General features: G+C 48.9%; 1 protein-coding gene across 9 annotated transcripts; it reads right to left on the reverse strand.

Moving 5' to 3' along the window:
• Positions 1-190: 190 nt before the first annotated feature.
• Positions 191-19,328, reverse strand: LOC13036450 (titin). 9 transcript variants are annotated; one of them, XM_015183434.2, is made up of 11 exons: positions 19,188-19,328; positions 18,794-19,131; positions 11,552-11,835; positions 11,353-11,478; positions 11,162-11,281; positions 10,703-11,094; positions 9,772-9,972; positions 3,109-9,712; positions 2,950-3,036; positions 2,331-2,798; positions 191-399 (listed from the first exon to the last, which is right to left on the reverse strand). In XM_015183434.2, exons 1-11 carry the CDS (start codon positions 19,190-19,192, stop codon positions 271-273), a joined length of 8,754 nt encoding a protein of 2,917 aa, XP_015038920.2. In that variant the 5' UTR covers positions 19,193-19,328; the 3' UTR covers positions 191-270. The 9 variants fall into 9 exon arrangements, with proteins under 9 accessions (XP_015038920.2, XP_033233793.1, XP_015038915.2 ...); XM_033377902.1 differs by having other exon boundaries at positions 2,950-9,712; XM_015183429.2 differs by lacking the exon at positions 191-399 and having other exon boundaries at positions 1,048-2,798.
• Between the last annotated feature and the right edge of the window lie 45 nt (positions 19,329-19,373).

Below are 19,373 nucleotides of genomic sequence, written 5' to 3' on the forward strand. Positions count from 1 at the left end.
AACAAAAATATTTTCATTATGTCCAATTTTCATTTCTTCTATTTAAATTTCGAACATCAACAACAAGGAAAGAACTCACAGAAAAAAAATTTAAAAAATTACACCAAAAAATAAACTTTCTTTAAGATTAGATTTTTGGGTATTTCGTATTCGTATAAACTGAAGCCGTTCTTGAATTGTTTTTGCCTACTTAACAATTGCATTTAATAATAATATATACCCAAGGTCGTTGGGAAGGGAACACATAACCCGCAAATCGATATATACTTTTCATAAAATTTTCGTAATCGTTTTGAATAACTTTCGGTTCCGTTGCCTTGTGAGATAAATGTGTCTATAGCCATTTGCATTCGGGTTTAATTGAGTTTTGGAGCTTTTTTCATTACTGAAATTCAACAACTGCAACCGATATATGATTTAATATAATATATATCATTCGGAATCGGTATAGGTATACATATATGTATATATATATAACAAATATTGGTAAACTAATATTACGGCTCGTGTCAGTCAGTTAACATTCTTTGATTAATGCTTATTTTTTTTATCCACGACTAACTCGGCCCAAAAATGCATTGAGAGTTTTACACCGTTGCATAACTTTGTTGTGATCTTGGTTGGCTAGTGTATTCTGTAGTATTTGTTAGACAATATTTAAGAAAAGTTTAAGTTTAAGGTTAAGTTTAAGTTGAATCGAGTGTTTCAGAAACATTTCTGGTTAAAGTTTAAAGGTTAATGGTTAAAGGAATTAGCTAAACTTGTTTAACGCTGAAAAAAGATGCTGTAACCGCTTCACATTCTGGTTATAATTCCGATAGGTATTATCTTTGTATATATACTCGTATGTAGATATATAGTATGTAGATTGTATAAAAAATCTTTGCTAAGTTATGATCAGTTGCGTTTCTGGTGCTGTCAATATGTAGATGAGGTAAGTTGCAAGAAGCCAAAGATGGTTTGGTGCAAAAGTTTCGCCTTAACATTTTGTGGAAGAGTAAATATCGGTTTTATATAGGTTTTTTTTTGTTCCTGTTGTATATATATAGTATTGTATGTAGATATATGTATGTGTAAATCTGATGTGTGTATTATGTATATATATTGCTTGTTGTATTATCTTACGATTCTTCTGATGTTTAAAATGTTCACTCGTAAAGTAATCAATTTGAGCTTGATTTGATCGGTAAACGATCTTTATGCGGAGTGAGGTTAGGTGTGGAATATGTGTGTCAGTGGTAGAGCAGTGCGTCCCTCTACGGCTTGTCCTGTTCAGTGGGGGTCTTGGGGGTATAGCCTGAGCCAAAGCTAGTCTTAAACTGATATTGACCGAGCAGGGAGGAAGTACCCACACCCACCCCGCCCAGGGAGCTACTGGTCAAGGGTTCTCGCAATGTGAATGACATCATTGGATTATACACCCCAGTGGAGTACGTCAGAGAGCTAGTAGTGGTCACACTAGCGACACTACAACTGGAAATGGGATCGGTTAAGCGACTGCCTAAGGAGCTGGAGAAGTTGTAGGGCATAAAAGAGCTCGATGTCGTGATGGCTGAAGCGGATGTTGTGGTGGAGGCAAGCAAGTTGTCGGTGCTATGCAGTCGCAGATCGGAGGAACTGCTGCCGCCGATAGGCGATAGAGATTTGCCGGATCCGGCCGTGTGCGTGCTCAGATATGAGTAATTGCTGCCGTCGGGCTGGGAGAATGAAGGGCCTGCATAGCTGCTGGACATGAATGAGGTGTGGCCAGTGGTGGTAATGGGTATGGAGGTGCTGCTCGTGGTGGAGATCGACTGGTAGAGATCGCTATAGCTCTTGGTGGTGACCGATGGCGACACCACGGGCGAACGGCTGGGCGGACGGGAGAGGGTCTGTTTCTCGATTTGTTTCTCCGTAAGGAAGCGATCATAGAAGGTCGAGGTCACCGTCGTGTGGCGGATCTCCAGCTTGGCTGGCTGGTAGGCAGGAGGGGCTGCAGGGGCATTCGGACGCCTGTACGGATCGTAGGGCTGTCGGTAGGGCGACACGGGCCGGGGGAAACTATCGGTTGCCGTGGCTGTTCCTGATATTGTGGTACCTGTTGTTGTTGTTGTTGTTGTGGTGGTGGAGTTGTAGTTGTAGTTGGTGGTGGTGTGCCGTGTGGCTGAGGATCGGGTCTCGTATGGGGAGCTCAACGGTGTTCTGCAGGCCGAGCGTCGGTCGTCCGCGTACTTGGCGCACGTCTCTTCTAGTTGTCTATCTACTTTATGAAACTTGGTTAAACTACTCCCGCTACTTAGTTCGCTACGATTATCAGCAAAATAATTTGGCAACATATTATCACGTCTTACCCTACTGCTCTCGCGCTCCTCCCGGTCCTCCTGCTCTCCGCGTCTCCTGCGCGGCGACAGATCCCTGCTGATGTCCCTGTGCGAGCGGTGGTGCAGCGGACTCACGTCCCTCCCGAGGGGACTCAACGAGCGCCGCGACTCAGCCGAGCCCAGCGAACGATGCTCCGAGGTTATCCTTATAGACGGGGTGTAGTCGCTGCTGCGTTGCATGGTCCGGCCCCGACTCTCGCTGCGACTGTGGGCGAGATCCTCCACGGAACTCTTCTTGCTGGCGAAGTGCAGGGAGTCGGTGAAAAGCGAGTCAATGTAGCGCTGGCACTTCTCCTTTTGGTAGGGCTTCTCCTCACACAGTGTGTCGATGGACTTGATCGAGTTCTTGATGGAGCTGAGGCGATCGTTTATGTTCTCACCCGTCGTCCTCAGCGGCACGCCCGTGTGCGTCCCAGTGCGGGTGATGGGAGACGTTTCCTACAAAGGATACTTTTTGTCAGTGAAAAATAAACATGACTGATATCGAGAGCTTCTTTCCAAGACCGTTAATTATAATTTTAAATTAGAACAGAGAGATCCATCTAAACATGGACTATGATCAACGACTCCCCTCCGACTAGCGACTTACCCTCATCAGGCGACTGCCCAGGGCGTCTAGACCTTCTGCCGAGCTGCTGCTGTAGCTGCGAATGCTTGATGGCTGATCTGCAAGAGTCTTCTTAAGAATACGTTGAAGAATTGTATTATTCTCCGATAAACACTCCATAACCTCATTTATGGTGCCCACCATTCGTTCGCTGGACTGGCGTGACTTTGGGCGCGGCGCTGCCGCCTCCTCGAAGTAGTCCTCGTCCTCGTCCCGGAAGCGTATCACCTTGGGACTGGTGGGTCGATAGTGCGTGTGGGTGTGCGTGGAGTGTGCATCGTCGCGTCGATAATCATCGTGGTCATCGCGTCGCATCGCAGACTTTGGCGTGGTGGCGCCCCCTCCCCGGCGAGGACTCTGTTCGCGCGACTTGGCCGATTTGAACTCCTCGAAGGAGATTGAGGGCGAGATAACGTCCTTGAGCTTTTGGTTAAAGGCCTTGTAGTCCTTTTGTGTCTTAAAGTCGAAGCTATGCTCCTCCTCCAGAGCCCGCATGCGCACGTCCAGCTCCTCAGCCGTGGGGGGCTCTGGCCTGCCCGGAGAGCTGACCAGGCGTTCGAGATTGTGCACCGGCGTGCGGGGCTGCTGCTCTTCCAGCATCTTCTTCCGCTTGATATCCTCGATGGTGGGGGAGCGAGAGCGCGACTTGTGGCGGGAGGGTCGGACAGGAGACTTGAGCTTCTCATCCAAGAGGCGAATGCGATGCTCCAGCTCCCCGGTTGTGGGTATTTCGCTGCTATCGGGACTCGGATCAAGCAGCATTTCGAGGGGATGAATGGGTGGCTTTCGATTGGGATCGTTCATACGCCTGGCCAGATTCTCCTTCGACTTGGACCGTACCAGATCAAGCACTCTATACTTGAACTCCAGGTCATCGGAGATGGGCAGATCATTGGGATGCGGCTGGCGACGTACTGGCGAGGTGTAGGGACTTCTTTTCGCCTTCTTTTCGGAGGCTCGAGTCGGTGATGAACCCGGCGTCTTTTGACGCTGACGAGATGGTGATGTATACGGGGAGGTGTACGGTGATGAATACGGGGACTTGCTGGCTGCCTTGCGCGATGGAGAAGTGTACGGCGACTTGGTGGCTGCCTTGCGCGATGGAGAAGTGTACGGCGACTTGGTGGCCACCTTCCGTGCAGGACTACGCGAACGTTGGTTGGCTGGTGGAGGTGGTTCCTCCTTGGTTGGTGTCTCCTCAACTGCGAGATCGTCATCGTCTAGGCCCTTGCCCTCGCACAAATCTAGATACTTGTTGAGGTCCTTCTCGTGGGAGAGCGAGTATTGCAACTTGATCTTGCGTTCGATTTCCTTCAAGCGCTGCTCCACATCGATCTTTTCCACATCCTCGAGCAGCTTGATCTGACGTTCGAGTGAACGGAATCGGGCCTCCAGCTCCTTCGTCGAGGGTAAGTAAACCGTTTTTCGTTTCAGGTGATGCTTGACCGGGTTGGGTCCCCAGTCGTAGTCGTTTGGCTCTTCAGCCTCTGGCTTGTCTTCTATCGGTTCTTTAGGCTCTTTTGCCGGCTTTTCTTCTTCCGCATTTCCACTGGTATAGTCCTCGATCTGTTTGGTGAGATCGGTAATGGCCTGAGCCTGCTCCACTTGCTCGGCAGAGGGCTTGCTTTCAGCTCGTATCAGGCGGCCATCTTCGGACTTGATTAAATTCCGGTCGTTCAGCTGCTTTTCCAAGGCCTGAAAGAGATCTTCGAGTTCTTCGGTGTTGGCTCTGGTCAGGCGCCTGAGTCTTGAGGCCTTGGGTTCATTGTCCATAAGAAGCACAACAGTCTTGTTGCTGGCATCCACAGGTCCAGTATCGCTGCCATTGGTGACCATTTTGTCTGGCATTTCTTTGGAGGCATCCTTGGTAGTTGGTTGGTTCTTTTCAGGCTGCTGATTGGAGGATTCCTTCGTTACTGTGCACTCGTCGGAACAGCACTTCTTTGTTTTCGTTTCTTCGTTCTTGTTGGGTTTGCCTTTCTCAGCTTGAGGGGGTTCCAATTCCTTGGAAGAGGGCTCTTCAACATGTTCGGTTTTGATTACATCTTCCTGTTTGGTATTCTCCTCTTGTACCTCGGACTTTGGATCGACCACTGCCTCTTTAGCTGTTTTATCGACATCTACCTCTTTGGCCCGGGCTTGGGCTATCTCTTCATTTTCCAGGGTTTTGGTCTCCTTCACCGTTTCGGGCTCAATGCCCTCTGGCGGAAGGTCCTCCAATCTCACCGTTTCATCGCTTTTGACATTCTGGTTGTGGCAATCCTTCTCCTGCTTTTTGGAGCCTTCACTCTCATCGGGTTTATCCGGATGGGGCTGTGGCTGCGGCTCTTCCAAAGCTTCATTCTCTGGGATGACGGTGCCGTTCTTGGCTCTCTCTTCCACCAACTGTGCCTCCAGCTGCTCGAGACGTCGTGCCAGGTCCTCCGTAGTGGGCTTGGACTCGCTCCTCTTCCGTTCAGAGTCCTTGTTGACCATCATTTTGATGTTGATGCTGATGTTGATGGGCTTGTGGGAGTCCACTTCCTCCAGCTCGCCAAAGTTCTGCGTGTATCGCACCAGCTCCTTGCCGGTGGTGGCATCGATGGTGTCCGTGCTCAGCCGACGCGGCGAGCCGCTGTCATCGCTCTGGGGGGCGACAGCCACGGCCGCCGCTGACTTCTCGCGCATGGCTTCCAGCAACTTGAGACTGTTCTCGCTCAGCTGCTTCTCCAGGGCCAGGACACGCTGCTCCAGCTGGCATTCAGCCAGAGCCTGGCGCGAGGTGCTCGGCCCGTCAGCGCTGATCACTAGGACATTGGCCTTCGATGCAACTTCGGAATCACTTGCACAGCGCTGCTTGTAGAATTTCTTATACAATTTCTTCTCCAGGAATTGCAATCGGTTTTCCAGATCGGCCCTTGAGGGCAAATCGGAGAAACGACGAACCGTTCGCTGCTGCCAGGGTTCATAATTTCCCGATCTGTAGTAAGCCGTGTTTGCAGGTGCTTCCGAGGTCTCATCGCCCATCGTTGTGGGTCGCTGTTGCAGTTGCAGCTGCCGTTGTCGTTGCTGCTGCTGTTGCTGTTGCTTTCGCTGCGGATTGATCTGGCTGGGCTTGAGGTTCTCCTCACCCGGGCCTTGTCCCTGCATTTTGCTCTGGAGCTCTTCGATGAGTGCCTGCTGCTGGTGAAGTGTGGGCGCCGCCAGGATCCTCAGCTCCGCGGGTGGCAGTGGTGGAGCCGGGGGCGGAGAAGGTATATGCGCCTCAATGGCCACATCCACCAGCTTGGGCTGGGACTTGGTTTTGCTCTCCGCCTTGTCCTTGCCATGCAACGCCTCGAAGCGGCTCTCCAGGTCCTCCGTTGACGGCGGCTGTTTCTTCTCCGCCGCTCGGTCCTCACCGCACTCCGAGATGACCTCCTGTTCGATCCGTTCGAGAGCTTGGTTCACGGTCTCGCTTTGAGTGGAAAAATGATTCTTGCTGCTCATGCGGCGCTTCAGGGTTTCATAGCGCTTTTCAAGATCCTCTGTTGAGGGCGGCTCCGAAGCTCTTCTCTTACTGAGATCCTTCTGTTCGGTTTGCTGACATTCCTCAGTATTTTTTGTTCGAGTATTTTCAATTTTTGTTTCGTGAGACTCGTCAATATTATTTGCTGAAGTTTCCGGGGTTTCTTTAGCCTTCTTTGCTGGAATTTCGTCCGTTTTCTTCGATGCAGTGACCTCCTTTTCCTTGGTTTCCAACGTCTTGCTGGCACTCTTACATCGCTCTTCGAAACTTTTTCGCTTCTCCTCGGCTCGAACTTCGACCTCTGATTTCTTCTGATCGTTTGTCAGTGCAGTATTCACTTCTTTCAGCTTCTCCTCAAAGGTTTTCGTGGACTTTTGTTCCCTTTCCCCAGTCTCAGCTTCCTTTTGATTCCTTGCTTCTGTCGACCTCTGATTTTTTGCTGTGGATTTTGTTTGCTCAGCTTCCTTGGATGACTCCAGGTTGGTTGTACTCAATTGCTTCTCCAGGGCATTGAAACGCTTCTCCAGCTCCTCTGTGGAAGGTGGGGACTTACGTGCAGTCTTCACAGGTTCTTCTTGATTTTCCACCTTTTCTGGTTCTGGCTTCTTTTTTGCCTTCTCTGATTCCACATTCGTGTCGGGGCTGTCTTTTCCCGATGGTTTTGGTTCGACTCTTTTAGACGCTTCTTTTTCTTCAGGGGTATTCGTTGGTGTCCTCTCCTTACCCTTAACCGATTCGTTTTGTTTATTGCTTTCTTCGGAATCCTTTGAATCCTTTACAGCCCGTCTTTCTTGGGGTTTTTCATCTCTAATTTCTGAATTTTCTGGCTCTTTTCGGGCCTTAGGTTCCTCCTCGGTTGGCTCTTTTCGGGCCTTAGGTTCCTCCTCGGTTGGCTCTTTTCGGGCCTTAGGTTCCTCCCTGGCTGGATCTTTTCGGGCCTTTGGTTCCTCCATGGCTGGCTCTTTTCTGGCCTTAGGCTCTTCCCTGGCTGGCTCTTTTCGGGCCTTAGGTTCCTCCTTGGCTGGCTCTTTTCGGGCCTTGGGTTCCTCCTTGTCTGGCTCTTCATCTGGTGGCTCCTTTTTAGTCTTGGCTGGGCTACTCTTCTGTACGCTCATTTTGCGTTCCAGGGCATTGAAACGATCCTCCAGCTCGGCTGTCGAGGGCAGTTTCCTAAGGCGTGGCTGGTCTCCTTCTTTATCTTCTTTATTTTTATCAGTTTCCGTCCCTTTAGTGCTTTCCGTTTGGGGTGTTGTTGCTGTGTCCTTTGTCTCGGATTGGGAGTTCTCTGATCTGTGGAGTTTGCTGGTCTTCTCGCTGTCCTTCTGCTCTTTCGCGCCACTTCCGCTGGACTGGTCTGCATCCCCCAGGTCCACCGGGGGAGCCTTGGAACTTGATTCACTGGAACTCATTTGCTTGGTTAAGGCATCGAAACGGCTCTCTAGATCGGCTGTTGAGGGAATCCGCTCAGACTTTTCGGCCAATTCGGGATCCATTTCCTCCAGCTCCTTTCGCACCTTCTCGGCACTGAGCTGCTTCTCTAGGGTCTCGAATCGCTCCTCCAAGGCGGCCGTGCTGGGAATATACTTGGGCTTATCACATGACTGCTCCTGGCTGAAGCGATGCTCCAGCGCCTGGAAACGCTCCTCGATATCGATCGTCGAGGATCTGGTCAGCGTCTTGCGTCGTGGATCGTGACGCTTCCGGCTGGCATTGCTCAAAATGGCGGCTGTCGGAGGCGGTGGCTGGTGCGACTCTATCGTCATGCTCAGCACCTCCTTGTAGTCGTCTTTGTTTTCGCCGGGAATGTTGTCGTCGCGGATCTGCGGCACTTTGTCATCCGCATCCACCAGGTCTTCCCTTATCTGAGGCGGAGACATTGCCTTCGCCTCCTGCTCGCCGCTCTGTCCCTCCACCTGAGCCCTCTGCTCCATGTACACCGCTCGAGCGTCCGTTCCCTCTTCGTTGAGGGAGTAGGACAGTTCCAGGCGGCTGGGACGCTCCACACTGTTCACTCGCTCGAAATACTGATTGGTAACGCCATCTTCACTAAAATCGAACCGACGTGGAGTGGATTCGACGGCCTGCTCCTCTGCCGCACTCGCCGCTCCTGCTGTTCCCTCAATGCCCAGGGGATCGATGGACACCGGCCTGGGCGTCGGAAGCGGACTGATACAGGACGCGCCCAGATAGCTGGCCATGTCCGGCATCGGCGACAGCTGACTGGTGCTGGTGATTCCAGGGATATCTGTGCTCACCAGCAGGTGCAGTGGCTCCATTTTTCTGGCCAGCTCGGACTCATAGCCGAAGCGGCCGCTTTCTGTGGCACTGTCCTCTGCAACTTCCGCCTCCTGTTTGGGGGCCGGCTCCTTCTCATCACCACTCTCTGTGCCCATCAGCATGAAGGGTATTTCATGGGAGCTGGGAGCCCAGGATTTTGGTCTCTGGCGCTCCAAGCTCGCCTCTCGGGACCCCGTCAACAGCTGCGGCTTCTCCTTTAGCTTGCGCGCCAGCCTCGCCTTTTGCTTGGGACTTTTCTCCGTCGACTTGGGGTCATCGTCGTCACACAGACTGGTGTCCGTGCTGGATCCACCGCCGGTGGCGCTGCCACCGCTGCCCCCGGCGCGTTCCACCTGCTCCTGCTCGCCATCGCTGTCCTCGCTGTACGAGGAGCTGTCGCTCTTGCCGAATCGCGATCGGAGCTTCTGCGTCTTCATCGTCTTATCAGCGCCCTCGCGCATTATGGCCGCCCGTTCCGCTTTGATCTCCTTCCAGGTCAGGCTGTCGCGGCGTCTGAGAGTGGGGTCCGTGTCCCGCCACAGGAGGGTCTCGCCGCGCCGCAGCTGCTTCTCGGTGGAAGGTTTGGTGTGCAGAACGGCTGGGAGGGAGGGCTTCCTGGCAGGTGGAATGGCTCCCAGGGGGGCACTCACCCTCTTCCCCTTGTTGGTGATGATGGCCGGCCGGCCGAGAAGCAGCTGATTGACAGTCACCGAGGTCTGGGCAGAATTCGGTGGTCCCTGACGGGCTGCCGTCGAGCAGGCAGTGGTCAGGATGACATGCGCCTGTTTCTGGCGCTCCCTCAACCGATCGTACTGCTTCTTGAGCAGCGAAATGTCCAGGGCCATGCGGTCCTTCGACTCCGTAGGCTGCTTGCCCGCTGCCGGTCCCACGGAGCCGCGACGGCCCCAGTTCAGACCCCAGACGGTGGCCACCGCCATGCGCTCCTCATCCGAATGCGTGTCCTCGTCATCGTAGTACAGTCTGCAAGGGAGGATGCTCATAATGCTGGAACTTTGAATATCTCTTTCCGATATACTCACTGCATTCCCTGTTGGTGTCGGAGAGGGGCAATGTTGTACAGATGCTTGTCCCTCAGCTGCCTGAGATCCGCTATGGGTCCTAGCTTGACGACTCTTTCGATCAGTCCATTCGAATCGATCAAATGGCCGTTAAGCAGTTCACTCGAATAGGAACCCATTTTGCCATAGAACTCATCGGCTGAACGGACACTGAGAACGCGTCTGAAACGAGAAGAAAGGCATCTCTTGAAAGGTATTCCAATGGTAATAAAGAGTGCATTTTATAGTATTTTCTAGTCTATTGAAGGCCTAAAACTCTGCCTACAGTCAAATCTCAGTGGCGGCTTTTTAGCGCTCTTTTTAAGAGAGTCTGGAGCCACCCTGACAAAATATCGTGCCAAAAAATGTATGGCCGTTGTCTCTACTTGTACCCTGTCTTTAAAATGCGTCAAATAATGTGCTGATGCAGGAATAACTATGGAGAACAGAAAGTTCTTATAGCTAAGATTGTATTTGTTTCCATAAGAGCTTAAGAGCCCTGCCTTTTCCAATGACTCTTTTCTATTAGCTCGTATCTTTCTTCATGGTTTGCCGTTTGGATTTCTTTGACATTGAAATCCCTTAGCCCCAAATCTAGTCCCATGTCTAGTCGGTTTATGCATTTGCTAACCTTGTTGATAACTGGTTTACTTGTTGTTATCCACAGACACCATAAAAAGTTCCGGAATGACAGAACATAAAATTTCTGGTGGCCAAAAAACGAACCGAAACTGCTAAATTGCATTTGGCAAGCGAGAAAAAGTTTTACCAAATTTCTAACAGCAGCCTTGACACAAATTCGTGCCGCACACTGCAGCGCCAACAATTTGGGTTGGGTGGGGTGTTGCACTGGCACCCAACCAAGCAAAACCCCCAGCCAGCGCAGAGACAGGGACAGAGAGGCTGTACTCACTCTTCAAGGAGGCTCCAGAGAACGAGAGCGGTGCGGAGGATGACATCGCTGCCCTCGATGAGCACCAGGTCCCAGACGCGCAGCACACAGGACATGGGCAGGCAGGTGCAGAACATGGTGAGGAACCACTGCATGGTGAAGACATTGGTCAAGGGCGGCTCGTAGGCATTCTCCACGGGCCCCTGAAGGCGCTGCAGGTGCTTGGCGAGGCGCGGCAGACGCGTTTGCATCAGTTCGCGGAATACGCCCATGTCCGCCTGGAGGCCGCCCATCGAGCCGTAGAAGTAGCCCGTCGGCAGTACGCCCTCAACCAGATAGATCATGACCTTCATGGACTCCTCCTCCTCCTTGTCCATGACCTGCAGTATCAGGGCGCCCAGCATGTTGAAACCCTGGGTGGGATGGACGGGAGTATTCTTGAGTCGAGGCAGCAGACAAACGCCGTCGAGGAGCACTCACCTGGCAATAGCCCACCTCGGGATTGTAGCGGGCATACCCGAGCAGAATGCGCTTCAGCTTGGCCTGGTTGATGGATCCCGCGGGGCCGGTGCACAAATTGGAGCCAGTGCGATGCAGGTCCTGGTTTCAGTAAAGGGGAAATCCGCTTAAAAATAGCCCCGGCCCCAGGGCAGCGTGCACCAGATTCTCACCTTAACGATTTGTATGCCCAGCTCCTCGTCATCCTCGCGCCACTCCTCGCAGAAGCACTTCTCCCGCTGCTTGGCCCAGTCCACGTTCTTTGACTTGAGGTATTTGTCCGCCAGCGAGAGCCACAGCTGTGTGGGGTAGGATGGGTTGGCCAATGCAATCAGTCTAAACGGACGGCTGACAGCTAAATGGATACCTTACCTTGCGCCGGAATTCGGGTGGGGTGCCGCCGGGCAGGCGGGCGACCAGCTTCATGGCATGCAGCCATTGATTGTAATCCGATGCAGCATCCTCATCGCTGGCGACGGCAGAGGCGGTGGTGCTGGAGCTGCTTTCGTGGCCCCCACCGCCATTGCGTGTCAGCATGTTGTGGGTGGTGGAGCTTCTATTTTTGCTGTTTGTGGTGGTGCTGCTGGTGGGGGAGGTTAGGCTGGCTTTCCGCGGCGGTGGTGAGAGGCTAAAACGCATTTTAGGCTGTGCATCGTCTGAAAGAGTTAAGTTTTAAGAGTTATATAGCATACGCTCTGGCTGCGATCGATAGTATTTCTATATAGTATTTCTCTATTCAAATCGGACTCGATTCGGCTGTGTCCCTATGACTTACAATATCCGTGCAGTATGCAAACTTTACATGTATATAAGATACGTTTTTATAGATATATATTCATAGAAAGAGATTAGTTGGTTTTGGTTTAGAGTTAGTAGAGCGCGCAAAAGAGAGAAGAAGAAAGAATACAAAGAATATATGTATATATTGATATATTTATATAGGTTAGACACATAATCAATCAAGTATTTTGATCCGGATGGTATCAGGAGATGACAGCGAAATGTGTCGATGTGCGAAACAAACTCGAGAGCAAAACTAGGACATGCGAATCGGGTGAATCAAAGCTAAAATGAAACAAGTCACTACTCGTTTAAGGCATCCTCCGTGCTGGCTTTTGACACATCTTTGTGTGAAATTGACCATGACATTTATTACGCCAGACAAGTGGTATTCTCTACGTCTGTGGGGGGGTGCAGTGTACATGTGTGTATCTATGACATTTCAGCTTTCACCATGTTATACAACATAGTTAGCAGATGAGATCTTCTACGCCAAGCTGCCAGACCAAGAACAGTATCCTCATGGCTCAACTTTATCTTTTCTGCTGCCCGGGGCTTCACCCCAACGGCTTATGTACCAGTTCATTCCCCACACGAGTGTTGTACACTAAAGGTCAAGTAAATAAAAAAATAATATTGTGCCTGGCGGAGAGTTTATGAGAGCAGCATAAATTCAGATTGCCTTTCGGTATGGTTCAAGTTTGCTTTTAGAATCGATAATAATTTCGGTGTCGGAGTCGGAGCCCCACTTTATGGCTGATAATTTGATTTCCGCTTTATTTTTCATTTCCAGCTTATTGCCGGCTGAAACGTGCTGGAAATGCTAAAGCTCAAATCGGAAAGCGTATGCCAAAAAAAAACACGAGGAATATAAAATTACCATTTTAAAGAATTCCCCTGGAAATTGGGGCAAAGAAAATGCTTTAATTTTTGAGGAATTCTATGCAGAAAATGCTTTAATTTTTTTGCGGGAAAATCCATTAAAATGCAGAGAAAAGTTTGCCAAAAAAATAAAGAAAATGGCCTCTGTCGATTTCTCTCTAGATATACAGTTAGATGGGCAATTTCTTTGGCATGTTTTCGCCCAAATTTCCTTCGCATATTTACATACATACTTGAGCAGATATGTGTGTGTTTTTGTGCGTGTGTATGTGTGCGTGTGTTTGTTGTACCTAAGAAGTTTATTCCAACAAATGGAGTGCGCTGGTGGCAGGCATTCGCATAATGAAGAGGCAATCATGGAAGCTATTGCCGGGACTTTGCTGAAAGTTAAATTCAAGTAAACATTGGCTTGTGTGTTCAGGGGAAAATTGAGGAAAATCCGTATGCTACAAGCGGTTGCCAGGCCGCACAACAAGCCTGACGAGCCCCAGAGCCAAGTGAGGACCAAGCTAATGAAACACTAATTGCGCCAACTCTTATATAATGGCGGGGCCCCTAACATCGCACCAATTAGGCGCCGGACATAAAGCATTGTTTATGGTCAGAGAATGGACGGATGGCTCTGAGTCCAGCCACGGGGGTCTCATATTTTTTTATTGCTATCTCATATTTTTTTTTTTTCGCTCCTCTTGGAAATGCATTTTACATGAGAGATTTATGTGCGAATGACAATGAAAAAAAAAAACTTTCTTGTCGGGTAATTATTTTAAATGCACCCCAAGAAGAACGTGGCCAGGATGTGTGTGTGTGTGTGTCTGTGCATGTCAAGGCTGTGATTGTTAGGCAGCCAGCAATTTGGCCAAATGCTCAGTCAGGCCTTGACCAGGCCGGGCCAAAGCTACAAGCGGCATCACGTGCGGTGAGTGTGTGTGTGTGTATGTGTTTGCGCCACTTGTGTGTGCCCCAAAATACAAAAAAGAAAACGCAATGCAAGACAGCTGGTTTAATGAGCCGAAAGAAAATTGCCTTTTGGGTGTGTTGATACACCGAAAAAAATTATACAAAAAATGGGGTTCAAAAAATAATATGCTGGAGATTGATTGCAACACTATTTGGTTATCCATTATTTTGAAGGCTTTTTTGAAAACAATTTAGGCCAGAAAATATTACATCGATAACAGAATCAGACAGATATAGTCTTTTGATGCCTTTGGAGACCAGAAAATATATCGTTTCTGAACTAAATTTGTGGCAGAATATTAGAAAGGACAATGCTGGTATTGGACTGGAGGTTTGCATTAGCCTCTTAGCCAAAATTCGGTTAATAAAATGCTAGTTCTATGACATTACTAAAGCCATCTGTTGCTGATAAAACCACCGCTTCTGGACCCAACTATAAGACGCTCTGCGGCGTATAAACAAGAGCAGTTTTTACGATTCAGGGTCTCAGGGTACACATGGCTGAAAGTTAATTTATCTTCCCTCTGACACCTTTGGAGCAGTTCAAAAGAGATTTACTTCACTCCATATAATGGCCATTTGCCGCATTCAGCCATTCAGCCACTGTGCGAAAGCAGAGCTCCAAGAGCAGCAAGAGCTGTGTACTTAAACCGTATTTATCCCGGGGGATTGCCTGGCCCCAAAGCGGGAACACTCACTGAGAGAGAGAGAAAGAGAGGACTCTGAGCGTCAGTTTGTCTGCGGCTGTCTTGGAAACGAACCCAATCCCTGCTGCACTTGGATGCGCAGGCACGTTCAGTGCCATTAGTGTCAATTCGAGCGAGAATCTTCTAATGAATTCCCAGGCCGGGGGCAGGCCAACCAGAAGAGACGCAGACTCATACGATGAGATGAGACCGTGTAATATGTACAGAAAAGTTAATCCTCAATGGTTCATTAAACTATTGCAATGCTTAACCCCAATGCTTATCGGCTTAGCGATGGCAAATTGCTTTTATCTCGCGGTCCCAGACAAAGGCACTTCAACACGCGATTATGCGGCAAGGAGCAAAGGATATCTGCCTCCTGATTGCCTGCATAACGTCCACCCCCAAAGAGTTAATGCAGTTTTGCGTTGTGTAACTTTGATTAAATCTCTGCAGCATTACGCATACGACACGTGGCCTGTTGGGGTCTTACCAGAACAGGCTGGGCAATCAATTTATATCCCAAAAAGCTGCCTGTCAATTTCAATAAGCTCTGCTTTCACAATTTAATCGAAAGCCTTGCCTGCCAAAAACATGCAAGATTTTATTTTGTACTTTTCTTTTTCGCTTGAACGGAATTTGATGGGGGATCTGTGCCAGTGACAGTCGGGCTACTCAAGCAGTTGCGCCCAAAAGTTTCCAAGGACATTAAATTGTGCCTTTTATGGCACCCAACTTATTTCAAGAAGGTGTACATCAGGTGGACATGGATTGGGTTACTATCTGTTTAACTTTGGGAGCGAATTCTCATAGCATTAAAGTGACGGGCTCCTTTCGCCCACACACATGTCGGCTCCTGTCACTTTGCATAGCCCCAGACACGCTCTGGGCGTTCATTGGGTGTAAAATAAACAGCGACGCCGTAATTACAATTCGATGGTAAAAATGTCAAAGGTCTTGTGTTGGTGAAAAGAACAAAATCAAAGACCAAAACAGGAAGTACAACAAACCGGAAGTGATGGCTGGAAAAGCTTTTGTGAAGAGTAGGAAAATAACAGCAAAAAACTTGGCCAACATGCAACAGTTGTGCATATGTGTGTGTGTGTGTGTGTGTTAGGCAGTTATTGGAAAAATACAGAAAAAACAGAATCAGCAAAAGAGGGAAAGTGGAAAAAGGGTAGTGGAAAATTCTAATTAAATGCCGCCAAGGCTGGATGAATGGGTTAAATGGGCTCCAACGCCTGCCCTCCTTTCAACTACGAAATAATGGAAATTTATGCCAGCCAGCCAGCCGAGGGGTGGTGTTGCTAGCGGAAAGCACTCTTTCCATACCCAAAAAAAAGAAAATGCAAATGTTAATTACAAGCGGCTGCCAAAATTAGAATTGTGCGCGTTTCAGCATGAGTAATATGCCTGGGCGGGATACGTAAATATATGTATGTATGTATGTGTGTGTGCCTGGTAGTGGTAGTGGGAGTATGTATATGTGTGCGTGGGTGGGCTATGCTATTGCCATTTTGATGCTGGACAAATATCGTAACTTCTTTTGCATAAATTACCTTTTCGCAGATATTTTTGTTAGTATTTCGTTGTTAAATGTACAAAGATAAAGATACAGATACAGAGATAAAGATAAAGAGAAAGATATACGGAGAAAAGAGTTAGGTTTAGGAACAATTGAACGTGGCCAAAGCATGTAAGTATTTGAGGTTTTTTCTGGCTCTGTTACTTTTTTTTTTGTCTTTGGAGAGGCGCTAAAAAAACATACATGGATCGTGGATTAATCACACCAGATACTTAGAGGTATATGTATATATAGAGAAGGAAGGAATGAGTGTTAGGGGGCGTGTGTTTAGGAGGTGCTTGTGCAGTTTTGGCATAGTTACCCATGTTAAGTAAACGTGCGCCTGTCGGTATGCTATGGTTTCTGCCACGGCTCTTGCCTCAGCGACTGACTCTTTGTTGTTGTTGTTGTAAGTAGTTTTTTCTTGTTGTGGGGATTCTCTAGTTATTGTTTTACATTTTTGCTTTAACGTTGTTCTGATTGTTGTTGTTGTTGTTGCTGTTGTTGTTTGTTGTTTGCTGTGGCCTATTGTATTATTTACACAAGATTTACATAAATACGAGTACACGTACAAAGATTCACTTAGACGTACATATAAGCATGCTTCTATATTACAACTAGTTGTACATATACTATAAGGTTGTGGCATGCTAAAATTATATAACTCTGACGTTCAGAAATCCCGACTCGGATGTCATTGAAAGCTATCTTAAGAAAACACATTCAACTCTCACAGCCACAGCCACAGCCAGAGCCAGAGCCATTCAGACACGTACTCGTAAAGTGAATAAAAGGAAAACCTTGACAGCCGTGCAACTGCAGACCAGACCCCGCTCTCAATGGTGGTCGGCCAGGCTAGGGGTCTTAGCCGTGCCATTGTGCCATTGCATCGATTCCACTCTCCACCTTCTTGACCCACTTTCCCCCCCGCACGTTACGCCTACCAATAACCTTTACGCTTAAGTCTAAGTAATTATTTCTCAGCCGAAATTCGGATTTGAATTTAATTTATGTAATTTTGAATAAACATCCTCCTGCAGGAGAGCTGCCAAGGCTTAAGCATGCTTTAAGCCTGATTGTGGCTTTTAATTAAGGCTGTGGCTTTAAGGCCATCTTCTGCAAGTGGCAGACGAGCCCCAACAAGAGCATTGGGGGGAGACGGTGGAGCGGCAGTGGCCGCAGGGAAGCTTGTTCTATTGATGTTTGACGAGTGGCAGCGGCTCGTTTGTTTGAACATGGCTCGACTTTTCATTGATTAAGTTCTTGAAATCGCTCAGAATTTCCATATAGTTTCACTTTCACTCCGAGTCATAAATCAAAGTTGACGACTCAACCGCGACTCAGGCGCTGCACAAGGGATAAGGGGTAGGGGATAGGGGATAGGGAATGGGGGATTTGAATAGTTTGCCCCAGATTAAGCACTGTTCACAGTTGAGCCGCTCACGGCCTTCACTTTGCTGTTTTGTGGGACATTCTTTGTAGTTATGCAATCCGCAATCAACGTTGTTTTTTTTTTTTTTTCTACTGCCACACAAAAGCCGAGCTCGTGAGTGGCAGCCTGACGTGAGTCACAATGGCAACAAAAGTAGCAGCAATATCGGACGAACACACATGTGCGGCAGGCATCAAAACAAAGTCATTCCATAAAAGGGGGGAAATTTCACGTTTCACCTGGAAAAGGACCTACAAAATGGCGCGCTCGGCCATCGGTTTCGAAGGGGGGGAGACTCGTTGCGTTTTAATGAAATTCCGCATGGCATGAGTGCACTATTTCGATTCGATTTTCTGCAGTTTTTTTAATTACACCTGGACCTGGGCCTGGGCCTCGTCGCGGCGATCGATATCAATGATATTATTCAATTACGCACCGCAGAAAAACACAATTAGAAAGTGCCAATGCAGTTGCGAAGGTGAAACTGTAATATAAATAAATAAATGGTTATGATGGAATGCTGCTGGTCGCACTTTTGCACGCGCTCGCTTTTATGGCTGTTTTGTTTCGGTGTTGCCGCCCCTGCCCTGCCCTGCCCTGCCACACCATGAGAGTATTTTTGTCAAGGGTAACGTGCGGCAGCCCCACACACTCACACGCACGCACACTAGGAAAAAGAGCGGGGCAAGAGAGAACGAGAGAGATATGAAAACATAGATAAAGCGGACACGAAATGCTTGTGGAGGCCGTGCCGAGAGTCCGACAGAGACGCTTCACGTTGTGTTATTTCGAACCGCGTGCCCACACACACACACACAAGAGAATGCTAGTGGTGTGCGTGTGAGGCTCGTCAGACAGTCTCCGAGTAACCCAACATCGCTCCATCTTGTGTCGTCATCAACTCGGCCTCCCCCCCGAGGCACACACCCACACACAGACACACACGCGCTAGGATTCACCTGCCCCACCACATACGCACGCACACAGACAAAGTTCATTCAATAAAGCACACACACCAACACCCACCCACACACACAAACACACACACACACATACATGCACGTTGCGTGACGCTAGCGAGGATTTTTTCAGCGTTCAGCTTGAATTTTTTTGTTGACTTTTCCTAATCCGCACTAACGAGGCACACAGCTGAGAGGTCCGCACTTGACTGGGCCAGGAACGGCCAGCAGAGGCATCCCAAGCCCCCAGCTGTCATTCCGAGGGACCTGCGCAGTGCGCACTCCCCCCCCGCTGCACCACACATTCTGACAGTTGCTGCACTGAGAGAAAAAGTTGGATGGTTTACTTACGTTTCTCCACGGCGGTGATGATGAACTTGCAGAGCACCTCCTGGTGGCGGTTCAGGCGATCCCTGGCTATGAGGACTGTCTTGAGCATATAGCCCATCATCAGGATCTCCACCTTGAGAATGGCAACGACATCGATGAGCTGACGCACATTCAGCCTTTCCAAGACTGCACGACCACCGACTATGCCGCTGGCCAGCTGGGCCATTCTGCCCTTCTTCTTCTTATTGCAGGATCCGAGAGGATGATCCCTGGGATGACAGGTGCACCCGCGTCGAGCCAGCTCCTCTTGCTTGCCGTAAATGTCGCATAGCAATTTGTCGAGTAGCTTCTTGGTCTCACTGTTCGAATCGGGGTTATCGGGGCTGTAACTATGCTAATGATGGCCATGGCTCACCTCATTTCGCTGTCTTGCTGATAAAACTCAGCAGTTGGTTTTCTTTAGTTGAAACTTTGGTGTTTTTTCTATTTATTTGTAAAACTTTGGCTTTCTTTTTTTATAAAATATACACAGAAAAATATACACTCAGAAATAGACACACAAAATAATTAACATAACAATCAAAGCAATTCAGTTTCCATG

Source organism: Drosophila pseudoobscura, chromosome 2 (assembly GCF_009870125.1).
Source record: "Drosophila pseudoobscura strain MV-25-SWS-2005 chromosome 2, UCI_Dpse_MV25, whole genome shotgun sequence".
Lineage (NCBI taxonomy): Eukaryota > Metazoa > Arthropoda > Insecta > Diptera > Drosophilidae > Drosophila > Drosophila pseudoobscura.

What these genes read in the sequence shown, in the direction of transcription:
- LOC13036450 (XM_033377873.1), bottom strand. An exon ending in CGACACCAACAGGGAATGCA is followed by an intron (nt 9,713 to 9,771) that starts GTGAGTATATCG and finishes CCTCCCTTGCAG; the next exon opens with ACTGTACTACGATGACGAGG. An exon ending in TGGGCAGTCGCCTGATGAGG is followed by an intron (nt 2,799 to 2,949) that starts GTAAGTCGCTAG and finishes TATCCTTTGTAG; the next exon opens with GAAACGTCTCCCATCACCCG.